Source organism: Ursus maritimus, unplaced genomic scaffold (assembly GCF_017311325.1).
Source record: "Ursus maritimus isolate PB19 unplaced genomic scaffold, ASM1731132v1 scaffold_21, whole genome shotgun sequence".
In the NCBI taxonomy this organism is placed as follows: Eukaryota; Metazoa; Chordata; class Mammalia; order Carnivora; family Ursidae; genus Ursus; species Ursus maritimus.
Window position 1 is genome coordinate 20553076 of NW_024424564.1, and position 19234 is coordinate 20572309.

Genomic DNA, 19234 nt, shown 5'->3' on the forward strand with positions numbered 1-19234 from the left:
ATGAATGAGCGTACACTGACCTAGTCATATTTCCAAGAGTATCAGAGGAGTTTGGAAGCAGGTGAAGGTCCAGGAAGCCACTCAAAATCTGAAAGATTCAGTGGAAGTCAGTCAAGGCATGGTCATGACTGACAAGCTGAATCTTTCATAAATAGAAATACACAAAAACAGAAAATTCTGGGATCAAACACCAGAAGTAAAGCTCCAAGCCCAGGAGGCACCTAAATTATTCCTAAATAGCACAGGAGCTTCAGCTAATAAGCTACTCCTAAGGTTAATGCATTTGGATATTGCACTGACTTGTTTAGAATAGCAAGCATTAGTTTTCATGTCTTCAGATTACTGTTGCTCATAACTTAGCCCATTTCTTATTTGTACTATCTCTTTTATTATAGTAGCTTTTTATCCTATTGCAGATCCAGTTTAATAAATTCTAGTGGCTATAACATAGAATTTGTATTAACTCTTGGAGTTCAATGGTTAAACATCACTAAATGCACTGAGGCAGGATTATTCTTTCTTGATTTGTATGGGATCCTAAACTCTTTAACATGAACATTTTCTAAAAGGTAAGTGTATTAATCAGATAGTGTCCCCTAAAATTAAAGAACATGATCTACAAAAATACAACTTTCAGTTATCCTTTTGTCAATGATACAAAATGTTCATTTAAAAACTAGATTATGAAATGTGATGGTAAATTTGTATTCAATAGTACATAAATCTGGGTTGAAACAGAGCACATCCGTTGTTCTCAAGATTTTGTGTTCTGCAATTCTGTCTTAAGCGGCAGCATCCTTGTATACACACATACACAAACATAGACAACGTGTCACTAACTAGGTCATCCATTCAACACCTTGTAATAAGAAGTATTTGCTTTGTACAGGGACAGGGTGAGGTATGGGGACACTGAGATTAAGCTAAGATTATACAACATATTCCTCCTGGGGCTCACGGTCTTCTAGGGGAGAAGAGTTGGTAAAGGGAATTACAGCAGTGTAGTAAGTACTATACCAAATATATAAACAGGGCAGAGCAAAGCAAGGGCTCATCTGCTTAATGTGATCAGGGAACGCATCCAGGAGATGAGGGTATTTGTACCAAATGCTAAAGAGGGAGTTTGAAAGGTTGCCAAACTGAAGAAAGCACTGCAGCCAGAAGGAAGATTTGTGGAGATCAGAAGAAACAGTATTTTACAAAGAATTGCCAGAAGCCAGGTACAGATAGCGCCAGGTGTGCGCATACGGGAAAAGGTAGGGCATGAAAAGTGTAGAGGAGCTCTTTGGCAACACGGTTGACAGTTTGGAGAGTGGATACAATCTTGTACAGAACTTTAAAATCCTTGGTCTTGGCCCATGCTCATAGCAATCTCCAGTCATCATGACAAACCGAAAGTATCCTTATTTTTGGTAGCCAGCCTCCAAGATTGTTCCCGCTCTTCCAGACCCTATTCACACCCTTACATAGTTTCCTCCGTGTGTTTGTCCATGTGACTAATAGCATAAAAGCAGAGGTGATAAATTGCCTTTCTTGAGATTGGGTCATAAAGGATTGTGGAGTCTGTCTTCGTCTCTGTCTGTTTCTCTTTCTTTCTCTCTCTCTTTCCCTCTCTCTCTTCCCCCCCCCCCTCTCTCTCACACACACCCCCCTAAACCACTCACCTGGGGAAAGGCAGCCTCCACGCCCTCAAATGATGAACTGAAGCCTTCCGCCAACAGCCATGTGAGTGAGCATGGCCCAGATGCCCCTGTTCATTCAGATGAACTTGGTTCTAACCAACACCTGATCACCACCTCATTAGAACCCGAACTACCTAGCGAAGCCATCCCAATTCCTGAGCCATAGAATCTCATACGAGATAATAAACATTTGTTCTTTTAAGTTGCTAAATTAAGGGACCACCAATAGATAAGAATATACTGCTCACTTCCAAATGCCCGCTGGGGAGCAGTATAGACACCGAATGAAAATCACGGGTCCCTATTAAGGGCTTTGAACTTTTCACTATAGGCAGCGGGGAGATATTCACAGATTAAGGTAAGAATGTGAAACAATTAAATTATGTTTGAGAATGTCTATTTTTGCTGTGAACAGAGTTTGCCATTCTGTTCTTGAGTTCTCCACTGTTGCTTTTCCACCTACTTCTAAAGGGAGTAACAAACTAGAATGGCATTTGTTGACTTGTTTTCCTCCTGGCTAGCCTGAGAGCTACCTGAGAACAGAAATGAATTATTGGTCATTATAAATAATTCTTTGTGTTCCTGGAATCCTGCTGAGCACAGTGAGAGGCGCTCAGTAAATACTTCCTGATTCACTGAGTGATAGGAGGTAAATAAGCCTGGAGAAAGGACGTTGGGCTAGCAGGCTATTACATTAGCTCCCTGCAAAAGTGTTGAAGAAATAGCCTTTAGAGATGTTAAAGAAGAAAGCAGAAATTAGCCATTTACACACACACAGATTTACAGTTAGTTTTGTAGGTGTGATGATTTATCAAAAAAACCAAACCTTTTTCCTCCTTCCTGGTGTTGTCATAGTTCTTAAGCAGAGATGCAGGGAAGACTCCTCCAGTCTATTCTGCTAAAATGTCTGGCAGAGCCATAATAGTATCCGAGGTTCGTAGCTAGAAAACAACAATCCCAAAAAAGGACAAAAACTAGAATTAAAAAAACAATAAATTTTTCTTGCTCTTTCAAACACAATGAGTTGGTTTCTACTGAGCTGGTACAAATTTCAGTTGGAATAAATAATATTATGTTATAAACTATAAGCTCTATATCCATATATCATAAGTATACAGATATAAAGAAATGAATTTTATATTCACATCAAGGTATAGGAGCATCTCAATCAAACACAAATGCAAGTGTAAGCAAATAACAAAGACGTGTTAATTGATAAACTTTTTATACAAAAAACATCGTCACCGAAAATTCTGAATGTACTCAAGCTCTTAATAAAATTCACAAAAACCTCTTTTTAAAACAAATGTCCAAAGCAAGCCATAAATATTTATTTGTTCAACTCTAAAAACAGAGAAATCAATAAATAAAAATAAAGGTACCACAAGAGTCATCTAAGCATCTCATCACTCAGAATAAGGGTTGAAAAAGGGCGCCCACCCACCTCACACGTATTTCATACTTTTCAGTTTTTTTACCTATACTGCTTTGAAAAAGTAGATGAGACATCTGATTTCATGATCTACCTAAAGTGACTCGTTTATTTGTCCCTATATTTCTTTTAATTTTAAAACAGTACTTCAGTTGAGATCCTTGTGTTATTGTGGAAACCAAAAAATTATTGTTCACCTCCTGGTTACATAAGAACAGCTCTTGTTGTGGTAAACTGACTTGAAGTTTCATTTCCTAGTTTAATTTCATATACCCCCGCACAAGCACATTCACAGAAACAGACACAAAAATGGCAGCCTAAAATAATGTCAGGTAATTGACTATGCTTTATGAAAAAAATATTAGTTTAAAGGATATTTCTTTTCCTTTTCATCATTTATTCCCTGACAGTAAGATAATTTCTAACATATTCAAGGTTTTATTACAAATATTTGAGTATCATAGAGTGGCGTTAGTAGTGGAATATGAAACAGAAATAGGGTAATTTCTTAGGAATGGTCTGTGCAGAAGAATTAAAATGATCTTTCAAGGGTTTTGGTGATCTAATTAAATATTAATGATTTGTATTGTATTTCCCATCACAACTGCACTATCTGAGAAGGCAATTTTTTTAAGCTTTTATTTAAATTCCAGTCAGTTAACACACAGGGTAATATTAGTTTCAGGTGTACAATATAGTGATTCAACTTCATACATCATCCTGTGCTCATCACAACAAGTGCCCTCCTTAATCCCCATCACACATCTAGCTCATTCTCCAGCTCACCTCCCCTCCGGTAACCACCAGTTTGTTCTCTATATTTAAGAGTCTCTTTCTTGGTTTGTCTCTCACTCTTTTTCTTTTTTTCCTTTGCTCTTTCATTTTGTTTCTTAAATTCCACATATAAGTGAGATCATATGGGTTTTGTCTTTCTCTGACTGACATTTCACTCAGCATAACACTGTCTAGCTCCATCCATGTAGTTGCAAATGGCAAGATTTCATTCTTTTTAATGGTTAAGTAATGTTTCATCGTATATATTTACCACATCTTCTTTATCCATTCATCAGTCGATGGATGCTTTGGTTGTTGTCATAATTTAGCTATTGCAGATAATTCTGCTATAACATCAGGGTGTATGTATCTCTCTGAATTGGTATTTTTGTATTCTTTGGGTAAATACCTAGTAGTGTGATTGCTGGGTCATAGGGTAGTTCTATTTTTAACTTTTTGAGGAACCTCCCCACTGTTTTCCACAGTGGCTGCATTTCCACCAAGAGTGCAAGAGTGTTCCCCTTTCTCCACATCCTTGCCAACACCTGTCGCTTCTTGTGTTGACTCTAGCCATTCTGACAGGTGTGAGATGATATCTCATTGTAGTTTTGATTTACATTTCCCCAATAATCAGTAATGTTGAGCATCTCTTCATGTGTCAGTTGGCCATTTTATGTCTTTTTTGGAAAAGTGTATGTTCATGTCTTCTGTCCATTTTTAAACTGGATTATTCATATTTGGGGGTGTTGAGTTGTATCCACTCTTTATATATTTTGGACACTAATCCTTTGTCAGATTTGTCATTTGCAAATATCTTCTCCCATTTTGTGTATTGCCTTTTAGTGTTGTTGATTGTTTCCTTTGCTGTGCAGAAACTTTTATTTTGATGTAGTCTCAATAGTTTATTTTTGCTTTTGTTTTCCTTGCCTCGGGAGACATTTAGAAAGAAGCTGCTACTGCTGTGGAAGAGATTACTGCCTGTGTTCTACACTAGAAATTGTATGGCTTCAGGTCTCACATTTAGGTTCTTTAACCACTTTGAATTTATATTTCCTATTGGTGTAAAAAGTATTCCAGTTTCATTCTTTTGCATGTTGCTGTCTAGTTTGAAAATGAATGAAAATGAGAAAATAACAGTCCAAAATCTTTGGGATGTAGCAAAAGTGACTCTAAGAAAGAAGTTTATAGAAATGCAGGCCTACCTCAAGAAACAAGAAAAATCTCAAGTAAACAACCTAGCCTTTCACCTAAAGGAGCTAGGAAAAGAAGAACAAACAAAACCCAAACCCAGTAAAAGGAAGGAAATAATAAAGATTAGAGCAGAAGTAAATGATACAGAAACTAAAAAAGCAATAGAACAGATCTTTTCTTTGAAAAGATCAACAAAATTGTGTAAACCTCTAGGAAGACTCCAGAGAGGGAGAGGAAAAGAGAAAGAGAGAGAGAGAGGGAGAACTCAAATAAACAAAAAAAGTAATGAAAGAGGAGAAATAACAACCAGCACACAAAAATACAAATTGTAACAGAATATCATGAAAACCTATATGCCAAAAAATTGGACAACTAGGAAGAAATGAATGAATCCCTAGGAACATATAGCCTACCAAAACTAAAGCAGAAGGAAATAGAAAGTTTGAACAGACAGATTACCAGCAATGAAATCGAATCAGTAATTAAAAAAATCCCAACAAACAGAATTTTAGGACCATATGACTTCACAGGTGAATTCCACCAAACATTTAATGAAGACCTAATAACCATTTTTTCTGAAACTATTCCAAAAAACACAAGAGGAAGGAAAACTGCCAAATTCATTCTATGAGGCCAGCATTACCCTGATACCAAAACCAGATAAGACAGCACAAAAAAAGAGAACTACGGGCCAATATCTCTCATGAATATAGATGCAAAAATCCTCAACAAAATATTAGCAGACTGAATCCAACGATATATTTTTTAAAAATCATACATCACAGTTACGTGAGATTTATTCCCAGGATGCAAGGGTGGTTTCATATTTGCAAAGCAATCAATGTGATACGTCACATCAGTAAGAGAAAGGATACAAACCATATGATCACTTCAATAGATGCAGAATAAAAGTCATGAGAGTGGACATCCTTGTCTTGTTCCTGACCTTAGGGGAAAAGCTCTCAGTTTTTCACCACTGAGTATGATGTTGGCTGTGGGTTTTTTATATAAGGCCTTAGTTATGTTGAGATATGTTCACCTCATACCTGTCAGAATGGTTAAATGAAAAACCACAAAAACAACAAGTGTTAGGGAGGATGTGGAGAAAAAGGAATCCTCTTGCACTGTTAATGGAAATACACATCGGGACAGCCCCTGTGGACGACAGTATGGAATTCAAGAAACAAAACAAATGAGCAAAGAGAAAGAGACAGAGACAAATCAAGAACCAGACTCTAAGCTATAGAGAACAAACTGATGGCTACCAAAGGGCAGGTGGGTGGGTGGACGGGGGAAATAAGGGTTGGGGATTAAAGAGCAGAAAAATATTATGTTGAAAAATAAAAATAAAATAATTATTATGTTGAAAAATAAAATAAAATAAATGAAAAAAAGAAAAAATATATACACAGTTTATTGGCACACAAGAAAATAAATATTTCGTATAAAAAAGCCAGAGTTTTAGAGGTGCAAACATTGAAAAGGTTGCGATTACCCTGTCCCCAAATTAGTTGAAAATAGTTTTATTTTTTGAAGCAGTATAGAATGTGCATGCATGTTTAAATGAAAATAATTTCTTTCAAAATTTTCTGATTGTAAACCTTTAGGTATGTTAATGAAGCTGGAGGGTTTTAAGGTTGTCCTTAGCCTTTAGGTCGGTTGTTCACAGGTGTTGGTGCCGTCCTAAATTCGCTTGGTTTGCTCCTGCTCGGATGCTAATCGTTGTATCCGTATTTACACCTTGCAACAATCTTGTGCGTAAGGATTATGAGCCTTGGAATACAGATGCTGATTACAGTGTGAGAGAGTTAATAAATTTTCCAAATTTCTACCTAATAAGTGGCAGTCCTAGGATTCAAACTGAGACTCAGTGACTAATGATCAGGCTTTGAATGTCTTAATTTAAAGGCCAGTGGTGCCCCCCCCTCAGGCGCTGACCCGCATTTGACATTATTTTGCTCTTCTGTACTGAGCTCCAAGAAAAATTTCTAGTCTTCATTGCTCACCGTTGCTCTACTTGTCCACTCTACTCCTTGTCTTTGCTGGACTGTGCCTTCACTCACGTCTGATCTGGAACTTAATATTAACAATCTATTTTGTACAATTACCTAAAATCAGACAGCATACTGCCAGGTCCAGAGAAAATGGTTTCAACCAACAATGCGGGGCTCTAACTTTGTCTTACACAATCTTTTAATTAATGCATTTGTTTTTAAGCCCTTAACCTTCATTCTGAACCTTCAGAGGAAACCAGGACCTCGAAATCCTGACACATTACAGGTTTCTGAAAAGGAAATCCCTTTTCTCCACCAAAAGCAGTTAAATTCAGGACCTCCCCTCCAAGTGACCCTGTAAGTCATATAACCACGAATCCATCTCCTTTCCATTCTCCCATTCGGTTTCTTTTCTCCTATTCTCTTTGTTCTTGTGGCTTTTTACCAGCACTGTCACTGTCGCTCTTTGATTCTCTTTCAGCGGGTTCTAGGAATGGATGTGTTCAATTTGTCATATTTTATTGGAAGTCTAAAATCAATCTACCTTCCTTCCTCCCCTCTTCCCTTCCTTCCTTCATTGTTTCTTACTCTCTCTGTCTCTAAACAGGAAGATGATCAGCTCGGTGCAAAAAGCATGGATTTCAGAGTCAGACTCCCTACCTTATTCAAGTCATGACACACAGAGAAAATGATACAATTTGTAGAGTATGTTGGGATAAGGGACAGGAGTGGCATGAATGGACCCTGAGCGAGCCCTCTACCCTGAGGCGTGGTTATCAGTAGATCAGAATCACGGCCACACAGGTGTTTAAGGTGCAGGGGCTGCCAAGGTCCGAGCATCAAGGAGGTCTGATTCCTGTTTTGCTTAGTAGCTGCGTGACCTAAAGCAAGTTACCCTATCTCGAAGCTCCATTTGTAAACACAGGGATTATAGTTCCCACTTCTTAGTACTTGAGAATCACAGGAACTAACATATTTGAAAGGGGAGGGCCACAAACATACAGAGTAGGTGCCAATAACTGCCTGCTTCCCTCCTTCTAATCTCCCCCAACAAACCTCATCTTGCAGGGCAGGTACTCACACAGTAGTTAAACAAATGACTGAAGTGGACGTCATTATAATACAATAGGGGATAATCTGGAGTCAAGGGGTTTTAAATACCAGGAAGCAGCATTAAACAACTGGGCAGAGGAAAGGAGGGAACTAGGAGGTTAAAGGGCTTTATCTCTGAGTTCAGGTGGTAGTGAATGTCTCTTGACACTGGAAATCCTTTGATCTGAAGTCTTCGGAAGGAATAAAGTAAGCTGCAGGTGTCAGGAGAAAGTCTAGTGTCTTGTTTCTCAGTTGGAAGGAAATAACTGAAGTGGTTTTTAAATTTTCTTTGTTTTGCATTAGATTTCTCTCTCTTTTTTTAACCTTCATCTCCGCATTATTTTTTCCTGCAGAGTAATCTGATTACAGCTTCTAAAGTTTACAATCCTTCCCAGGGTCAGGGGCATTCCACTATTTCGCACCTCAGATTTGGGAATACACATTTTTATGTTTAAAACCGCAAATGCTAAGGCGAAAAGGATTGCATCTGAATTTCACTAGGGTGCAAAATGCAGTGAAGGAGCTTTTAGAATGTTAAACCCAAATAGTAATTAAACCGCCTTTCTCTTTTAATTTCCCCCAGCTTCCTCTTCCTCTTTTGTTTGATTCACTTTATCTTTACTTAGCTCTTGTTTTTGGCTTTTCCCCCCATCAAGAAAAGGGCCACAGAAACTCCGAAGAGGAGTATTGGAAGGGAAGAAATGCAACAAGTCCGTTCTGCTTTCCACCCCTAGATCTGAGGGGGAACCGGGCAGCAGGGGAATCCCAATCCCAGTGGGGTTATCTTCCCCAGGACTGGGTCAATCACAGGAACTAGGACGCACATTCGCACAACCTTTCTCCACTCCTCCTACCCTCTCAGCTGTCATGAAATCCTGGAGCAGTTCTTACCCTGGAGCCGCTGGTGTTTTTAATAACCGGGAACTGAGCTGAGTTAAAAAACAAAGAAAACGAACCCTGCAGGGGCCTTGCGGCAGAGCGCAGGGGTATTGGTTTGCGCCGCAGGCCAGAGGCGATAGGCCTCCCCCAGGCGGCTCTGCACAGATGAAGCCAGAGAAGCTGCGACAACCTGTTTGTTTGAAAACTTGTTTGTTGAAACCGAGCTGGGTGCGTCGGCCTCACCCGAGGGCCCCAGGCGTGTCGCAGAAGGGAGAACGTTCTGCAGCTCCAGGGCGCTTTTCGTGGGGGAACCTCGGGGCTGGCGACGCACCCGAGGGCTGGATTTCTCCCGCTGTGGCCCCGGCCCCTGCCCCCCACCCTCCAACCCCCCACTCCCCAACCCCCACTCCAGCCTGTTGCTTCCCCAGCCGCTCCAGGTCGGCTTTTCCCGGCAGCTCCAGCGTGCTGTCCAAGCAACTCCAGGGCCCCGGGCTCCTCTCGGCTGCTGCCTCCCCCTCCCGCCTGCTGCCCTCCGGCTTCTGGAAGTCGGGAGCGCCCCAGCTGTCGCCTGAGGAGTGCACTCCGGGACCCGGGGCAGGACAGCCTGCGGGGGAGGGGGGCGCAACCGGCGGCGATGAAGCCGTCCTGGCTGCAGTGTCGCAAAGTCACCGGTCCCGGGGGACTCGGGGGGTCCCTGACCGGGTCCTCTCCGGCCCGGGGAGCCGGCCCGGCCCGCAGGGCGTTGGTGGCCCCGGGCCCGCGCGGCGCCCTCGGGGGCCGGGGCTGCCGAGCGCTGTCGTCGGCCGGCGGGGGCGGCGAGTACAAGACCCACTTCGCGGCCTCCGTGGCCGACCCCGAGAGGTTCTGGGGCAAAGCCGCCGAGCAGATCAGCTGGTACAAGCCCTGGACCAAAACGCTGGAGAACAGATACCCGCCTTCCACGAGTTGGTGAGTGACTCCTTCGCCAAGCCAGATCTCTCACGACTTTTGGGCGACAGGGCTCGACGTGCCTTTCACGGGGGAAACTGGCATTGTATTAGGAAAGAAATTCAAGACTGGAGATGGGCTCAGATCCTCCGATTTGTGTTTAATTTAAATTTTATGGCCAACTCTCCTGCCTTCTCTTGAGGGATTGGGTTACTCATTTTGAGGCCGGTTTTCTATAGCCCAGAGATTTACCAGTATGGCAGGGCTCTGCTTGGCACCGGGGATGTTACATGGACTAAAACAAGGGTCTGTCTCCAGGGACAGCACTGTCTAGTATGGGAGACAGCCACGGAAACCAATGCAAAGAGTATGATAAACTAGAGAAGTATTACCAAGTATCCACACACTGCAGGGAGGAAGAGAATTGAGGAAAGACTTCAGTAAAATCACACCTAAGTAGGGTTTGGACGGATGGGTGTTATCTTCTCAAGGTGGACAAGGATCTCATTATTAAAGACCAGGGATTGGAAAACAGGCTGAAATTTGACTGTTAACTGTGGTTGCAAATAATTGTTTTGGCTGGAGAGGTGGGGGTGGTTGGGCCGGGGGGGGGGTGTGAACCAGCTTGGATAGACCCATAGCTGCAGTATGTCAGTATGAAGCTGCAGTATGAGGTACTCCAAAATTATGCACATTTGGCCAGGTGGTGCTAGAAATCATGGTAGGGATACATTTTTTTTTTTTTTGTCAAGAGTTGCCATTATAAGTAGCTATATTTTTACATTACAACAAGACCCAGAGATACCTTGTAGAATAAATGCCAGACTTGTCAGAATAGTAAGGGTGAGGCACACAGTCTCTGAAAACTCAGAGTTGTGGCAGCTGTTGCAGCTGTGTGCCTACTGAGAATGTGGCGGCTCTCATCTGCCGCCATTAGGGAGAGATGCTTCCTGTAGAAGTTTGAGAAACACTGCAGTGGGGTTTCCTACCTTTCCAGATTCCCAGCAGTGACATGGGGGAATGACTCAGTCAGGCTTACATTTGATAAATGTCTCCTTGTTGAAATGGAGAAAGGCAAGCCAACCAGAACCTGTTCTGTGTTCTCATCATGCCCTCTCTCCGTTGTTTGGAACAGTTGACATAGTTTTCCCTTTAGAATCTGAGCACCTTTTCTCTTCCTGGTTTAATTTTTTCAGTAGTGTTTGACTAACCCTCTTCGACATGTGTGACTGATCCAAACGTTTATCTATATCTATATCCGTATCTATATCTATATCTATTCCAATGAGTCATGATGACTAAGAGCATGGTCTGTGGAGTCAGAATACTGGGTTTGAGTTCCAGGTCTCCCAGTTACTGGCTGTGTGATCACAGCCAAGTTACTTAATCTCTCTGCGTCAGTGTTCTCATATATAAATGTGGAAATAGTATGAGGATTAAATGGGTAAAGAATTAAGGTCATGTCTTGGATAAAATAGACTTTATAAATGTTGGAGGAAGAGTAGCTAGCTATCTTGCACTCTTACACCACAGTTATATCAGGAACAGGAAACCCTCCTTGTGCTTCTTAGATCAAAATAAAGATTATGATCTTTCCTAAGAGTGTATTCTCAAAGTTCTGTGTCTACATATCTGTGATAAACCATGGTATTGAAAATGATTTATGTGAACCCCCCCCCCCCTTAAAACCACGTGCAGAGAAGTTAATTAAGAAGTCATGGGGATATTCCAAGTAAAACCAATGAGGGCCAGATATAAGGCAGTGGCCGTAACAATGGAAGGGAAAGTACAGGTTTCTAGAGGGTTGGTTGGGGTTGGCAGGGGCCCAGGTGAGTGCAAATAATGTGGAAGTCAAAGGTCCATCAAATAGGTATTTTAGACCTGGAGATTTTTTTTTTTAAGATTTTATTCATTTATTTGAGAGAGAGAGAGAGACAGCACAAGTGGTGGGAAGGAGCAGAGGGAGAGGGAGAAGCAGACTCCCCTGCTGGGCAGGGAGCCCGGTGTGGGGCTATATTCTACAGGACCCTGAGTTCATGACTTGAGCTGAAGGTAGATGCTTAACCGACTGAGCCACCCATGAGTTCTTGACCTGGAGATTTTCTCTCTAATTTGTGTTTTCTTCTTAATCTCTAATTGCTTGTCTAAATTTTCTAAAATCGTGTGCAGTATATGAGAGTATTTGCCAAAGGGTCTTTTGTAGTTTCAAAAATTCAATACATTTTACATCACTGACATTTGATAACATTATATCTGAACTCTTCATCTTTGTACTCTTGGAATCACGTGGCCATACCTGTTTTGTAGCAGCCCAAAAGATCAAGGTGAATAAAGATAAGTCTGAGTTTGTATTTATTTCAGCAGTGTGATTCGATCCTCTAAATATTTTGGTTGGCAGAGCAGAGTTGGGCAGGGAAATAGAGGTAGGAGACCATATATCTAATCTTAAACTTCATCAATAAGCATTTTCAATTTCAAATAGAATCCATTACTATGTTGGACACGTATTTGCAGATACTCCTCATGGGTTAAGAATTTTCTATAAAGGTAAATTCAAGGGCAGGATGAATCTCTCTCTCTCTTTTTGTCTTTATATCCCTAGGGTCTAGGGTAGAGCTGATATACGAGTTTAAAAAATGTTAGTAAAGTAACCGAATACATAGAAGTGATGATTTTTTCTTCTATATGTCTTTGGGAGGTGGTAAGGGGATATAAGCATAATTTGATGTGAAAGAGGCTTGCTTATTTTCTGTGTAGCTGGAATCTGGCAAATGGAGATGTGGACAGCCAAATCTTTTAGTAAACTGAGGAAGGGTTGCTGCAGCTGTCTTCTCCTAGATGGAGCTGACTTCCATGGAATCAAGATCTCTGATGCCCTTTGACTTCTCCTCCTTCGTTATAATCTTGTCTGTTTTTCGTGAAAGTAAACTCCCCTTGGCATCTGTAGGCCTATCAAAAGCTCCAGCACATAAATAGTTATGCTTCTGAGCTTCCACAGTGGCATAGACTACCTCTCCAGTAGTAGTTTACATATGCAGCAGTCTGAACATGGAACAGAAATCTTTAAGAGTGATCAACTGAAGGGACTTTCCATCGAAGTGAATAGCCCTGTAAAATATGTTTCTGGTACTATAATCTCTGAGACCTTTGAAAAATAAATCCCAATTACATGTAGCTGCTTTAAGAAGTTGTGAAGAACCGCTTTTTCCTCACAGTTTGGTGGTTAATTCACATTGTTGACACCTGGCTTTTGGGGTACTAAAGTCTATTTTAGAGACTTCAGTGGAAAACTGCAAAGGTGAAGCAATTAGAATTCCGAGTAATTTCTCTAATCCTGGAACAGCAAAATGGATTTTGGGGATATTTTCTACTCATGAATTAGACGTCCTGCTGCTTAGCCTGAAATTGAAATCCAGCTGCCACTCTCTGAAGTAAAGATTAGGCAGTCCACTTTTGCATTACGCATTGTGGTTGACTCTTCTGTCTAGGTCATCAATTTGTTCTTTCTCTGGAAGCACTGCAACCCATTTTTGCTTATTTTTATTTAAACAACATTCCATGATAAGACTCTCATATACTATTTGATGTAATAGCAACGACTATAAGCTGAAAAGGAAAGACTCCAACTAAATGCGGATTATTAGAAAATGACTTCAGCTTGCTTAACATTTCTGTAATGGAAAGTGTGTAGGTTTTTGCACATGCAAGATCTCAGTTCCTTACTAGCTATGAGATAAAGGTTGTTTAATTCCTCTAAGTCTTCAAATGGCCCATAAGAGTTAAAGATATCAATCATTCACTTACTGTGTGGATACTACAGAGAAAATGATGGAAGAGATAGTGAAGGAACTTACTACATAGCAGCAGGGGAGACGTACATTAAAAAAATTATCACAAAGCTATTTATTTAGAATTGCAATAGATACTATGAAATACAATGGTTAGTGGTAGATGTAACTTTGTCTTCTCTAGAAGGATCATGGAAGGAATCTTGAGGAAATGATGTTTATACTGAGATTCCAATGAGTAGAGATTAGACATGAAAAGTGGGGATGAACATTCCGGGCAAAGACCACAGCATATGCACAGACCATGAGGTATGAAATAGCTCAGTAGATTGTAGAAACTGAAAGAAAGCTAATGTGGCTGGGGCTTCAGGAATGACAGGGAAATTATAAAGAAATGGAAGAAGAGAGCCATATGGTAAATGGCCTTGTGAGTCATGTTACGGAATTTCAGATTTTTTCCTGGTATGTAACATGTCACCTAATGGATGACCAAAACATGAATTTCCTACTTTTCTTTCTGCACTTGCAAAAAATAGGTGTGAGTTCAACCCCAGCTCTGCCACTGACCTTGGGCAAGCTTCAGTATCCTTATTTGAAAAATGAGAATAATGATAGTATCAGTTTTTTAAGATTATATGGGGGTAGGGAGGGACTTGTAAAATGTTTGGGGCTGTGCCTGACACAAAATACTAGGTATTAATGTCTTTGGAATATGGGAAGATATTCCCATAAGCTAATGTGATCCAGGAGATTTTCAGAGATATGGTAACATTTGAAATGGATCTTAAAATAGGACTTCAGAAGAAAAACATTTTTGTGAGCAAACATGACAAAGGCATAGAGGTTAGAAAGAATCAAGTGTGCTTGTGTATGGGAGAGCAGTTGGCTTATAGAGGTTATTTTGAGTTACTGGTACAGTAGTGCCCCTTACCCATGGGAGATACATTCAAAGACCCCCAGCTGATGCCTGAAACCGTGGAAAATACCGGACCCTCATATACTGTTTTTTTTCTATATATACATACCTATCATAAAATTTAATTTATAAACTAGGCACAATAAGAGATTAACAGCAACTAATGAAATAGAACAATTGTAACAATATACTGTAATAAACATTATTTAAGTATGGTCTCTTTCTCTCAAAATATTTTATTGTACTGTACTCACCTTCCTTCTTATGATGGTGTGAGATGATAAAATGCCTACGTGATAAGATCAAGTGAAATGAGTGGACATAGGCCCTGTGACAAAATGTTAGGCCTGAGATCGACCCCAGGTAACTGAAACAGCAGAGTGAAACCACAGTTAACGGGAGGCACTACTGTTCTCAAATTCAGAAGATGGTTTCAGGATGGTTTCCGAAATCTTGGAATAGAAAGCAAAGGGATTTGCCTCCTTAGGCGACACAAGTCACAATCTGACTCTCAGCCTGCAGGTAGGTTTTGTTTGAGCCAGATGCTGCATTTTTGTTTATTTAAGTAGTTCTCAGTATTTAAACACTGGAAGATTTCACCTAAAATCTACATTTCTGGTATCAATTCAATTTTTGGTCTTCTTTTGACAAGAAGGTGGAATATCCAGCAGCAATGGGCAACACTTGGCTGGAACTGAGTAGCTACTATCCCAGGCTCCATGCGACATTGTGACTGCCTGGAAGTGGGGCTCAGGGAAGGAAGGAGGTTATGGTAACTGCAAGAATGTGATTCAGATATCCAAGTTGAGAATTGGTTGTGACATGAAACTTAATTGGCTGAAATCTGGAGGGGGCTTGATGTATGAGTATAGGTTTGACTCTAACTTGAAAAGATGTAGAGTTAAAGCCTGGTCAATGTTGCATAGAGATTGGGGCTGGGTAGAGGGAGAGAGAGAGGAAGAGGGACATACTAAGAACTAAACTTTGGAGACAAGTAGGAAAAAGACATCTTGTAAGAGTGGATGAGACTTGATTAAAGAAGCAGAAGAAGGAAGAGTAGGATATTTCAGGGTCATGGGGTATGAAGAAGGGAAGAGATAAAAATAAAAGTAGGAACATCAGTAGAGGTCAAGGACTCTAGAAATGTTTTAAGGCTATCGAGGATTGAAAGAGCAGTTTTGATTCAGAAATCCTCAGTGGTTTTCATCATGTGATGTCAGTGCAGAGAGGGAGGCCGAAGTCAGAGCAGCGCATTACAGAGTGAGCTGATGGTAGGTAAAACATTCCACGGAGGAGTTAGAGACAGGAGAGGGAGACAGAATGACAGTGTATAGACGCATCTGAGCTATGAAATACTTTCCTCCCTCTTTACTTTTCCTTCCTGCCCTTTTAGGAGAAATTCATGTTTGAAGGCAGAAGTGAAGAAATCTGGGACATGGGAATGAAGGGAATTTTGCTTATTTTGAAAACTGTTCCTCATCTCAACAGGTCTCCCTGTTTTTGCAAATTGGTCTTTGTGTGGTTTCTTATCTTTTTTTGTTTAGATACTAGAAGTTCCTGGAAGAAACTCCATGGAAAAGTCTAAACGATGAAATAAAGAGCTGCTGGGCCAGTCTGTGTGTTCTTGTTATGTACCGTAACAGTTCTGTTTCCCTAAATAGTTACACATTTGATGGCGAGTTTACAGGGAAGATAAGGTAGGAGTTGAAAAGGGATGAAATAATTAATATTTGTTGACTTAACTAAATTATTTTCAGATTATTAGGCATTGTGTAAGTAAGTGGTTCAGAGGGGAAAAAATAGTTCTTTATTGTGTATTTGCAACTTTTCTGTGAGTTTGACTTTGTTTCCAAGGAAAACAAATAAGGGAAATATAATGTGGCTTTTATGAAACCGGAAAGTAATTTACTTTCTCTACTGAATTTTGGTACTTTGGCAATCAATTGGTCAGCCACATTAAACTATTTGGGAAATTTAGTCTTTTTTTTTTTTTTAAACTTCTTAAGATTCTGTGAATTTTCCTTCATATTTATCAGATTTTTAAAAAATGATATTTAATTCTGGTTTGAAGGTGAGAGGTTTACCTAAAGATGAAAAATTTGGCCCCTTTTGACAAACTAAATGAAATGAATTTATTCATACTATTGTGCACAGTACAGGCATATTTAAAATTTAAATTATCATTTTTCTATAAATACAAAAAATATTTTAAGAAGGTACATGGTCAGCATGAAAAATGGCCTGTTAGAAGTACAGTCCCGCAGAATAACCTCATCAAGAAAGACCAATTTTAAAAGATGGGCCTTGTTTTATATTCTGAAGGTCAGCAGCTCGGTGCTGTGCCATATCTAATTTTCTCAGTCCGTCATGCTGCCGAACCTCCAGGACAGAACAGAGTGAACTACAGGAATGCTGCAATTACATAAGCAAGGATGGATTGCCTGACAAATGGCACAATCAATGAACAATGGAAATTCAATCAGCTGTGACCAGATCAACTACCAGGTGCAGGGGAAAATCCAGACTCTTAGCACCTCCTGGAAGGTGGCTTACCTTTCCTTTGTTCATATACTATTAGGTGAGAAAAAAAAAATCCAGTGGTTGGAGTTTTTTGCTTCTGCTGCTGCTGCTTTTTTTTAAAAAAAGAATTCTACTCTCATAAGCAACAAGCAGCAACTCATTGCTTTCCATTGTGGTGTGACATTTGTAAGAGAAATGTGGGAGGCTGATGAATCTTTGTGACAATATATGAATCTAATAACCTCTTTACATTACAATTTTAGAAGCACATCTGAATGTGGAACTCAAATCCTTTATCTAAACCATGTGGATAGAGAACTTACTATAAAAGAGAATAATTATATTTGCTTTTGCTGAAATTATGGCCAAATGAGGTAAAAGAGTGCATACAAAGGAGGAGTACTATTCTTATGATATCTAGGAAAGTTGAAGTTTAAGAATTTTGAATTTCAGGGCGCCGGGGTGGCTCAGTTGTTTAAGCATCTGCCTTGCGCTCAGGTCAGGATCCTGCAGTCCTGAGATCCAGCCCTGACAGGTTCCCTGCTCAGCAGGAGTCTGCTTCTCCCTTCCCCTCTGCTGCCTCCCCCCAACCCATTCTCGCTCTCTCTCTCTCTCTCTCAAATGAAGAAAAATCTTTAAAAAAAAAAATCTTAAAAAAAAAAGAATTTCGAGTTTGAAGTAGTCCAGTTGAAAGTCTTAGGATAGCTAAAAAAATAAAGCTCTTTCAAATTCTAAGTTAGAGAGGGGTAGAATTTAATTTGTGACTTTTAGGTAACTAGTGAATTTTACTGATTTAAAATATAAATGTTTCTAAGTGGGAGAAAAGCAATTAAATTCTGTAGGTCTTTGACTTAAGAGCTAACTGGACAATAGGAATACCTTCTCCTTAGGTTTTGATATTAGACTGAAAACATTTCCCATATAATCTTTCAAGACATCTCTCCTAAGTGGGTGTATCAGTTAAGTTAAAGAACATTGGGAAGATTAAAAAAAGAATGAATGCTTAGTATCTACTGTAGACATGAGCAGTGTAGATGTTTGTAAAAAAATTAGTAAGATAGATAGTAGTCAAAGGGACACAGGATCAGTATTATTGACTGTTTGCTAAATAACTGTAAGCAAAAGCATTGGAGCTTAGAAAAGTACTTTTATACTAATCTAACTTTGCTTTCTCTCCACAGTTTTTCTTATTTTCATAGAGTTTTATTGATTCTCAATTGAGAGTTAAGTGCTTTTCTAAACCACAAATGCCGTGACTTTGCCTTCCTCCCAACTCCCCTCCTTAATCAAGGCCAAATGAAGTCTGCCAGTTACCAACGGGAGTTTGTTGGATATCTCATTTTGGTGGGTAGGAGGATAAAAAGTCGAGGATCATTATTAGTGGAGAAAACAAATTGATTCCTACGTTAAAACTCTGGCTGCGCTCTTTGAGCAGTGCTTTTCCCCAAATAATTGTAAACTGGGGGAATTTATAGCATTGGTCTTGCAGTGGCTTTTACGGTCAGCGGTATCTGTTCTCCTGTCAGAAACGCAAAAGGATCGGATGTTCCCATATACGCAGAGTTATGTGGTTAGCTTTGGCTAATGCAGTGAGAGGAGGAAGCTGTGTCACTTCACGATGAAGCCTTTATTTCCAAGACTCCTAAGAGTCCTGTGGTCTGCCAGGGCCATCGTGAGGCACGTGTGGAATTGAAGTCGTCTGGATTGCTCAGGAGAAATGAATTGGTAACAGATCTGGGGAGTCCACTTGAACTTGCATGAGTCAGAAATAAACATTTATTTTTGCAAGTCACAGAGGGTTTGTGATTTTTACTGTAGTGTAATCCAGCCTATCCTTACTGATCGAGAAGGCAATAATTATAACTTAGAGGACTGTTGGAATGATTGTGTTGCTGGTGTACGTAGTGTCCAGCATATAGTAAAAACAGCTAGGCTTTTGTGTGTCCATGCTATGAGCCAGGTACAATAATGAGTGCTATAATTTATTTAATATTTATAACCACCCTGTGAGATAGGGTCAATTTTTATTCTGATTTAAT

At 40.1% G+C, this 19234-nt stretch overlaps 1 protein-coding gene across 1 annotated transcript in view; it reads left to right on the forward strand.

Annotated features, from left to right (window-relative positions):
* The first annotated feature begins 9678 nt into the window (after positions 1 to 9678).
* The window catches only part of ACSS3 (acyl-CoA synthetase short chain family member 3), a 149047-nt gene continuing 139491 nt past the window's right edge, over positions 9679 to 19234 (forward strand). Inside the window, exon 1 of the mRNA XM_008710354.2 lies at positions 9679 to 9992. Within this exon, the coding sequence (XP_008708576.2) occupies positions 9679 to 9992 (314 nt within the window). The remainder of the gene's footprint in view (positions 9993 to 19234) is intronic.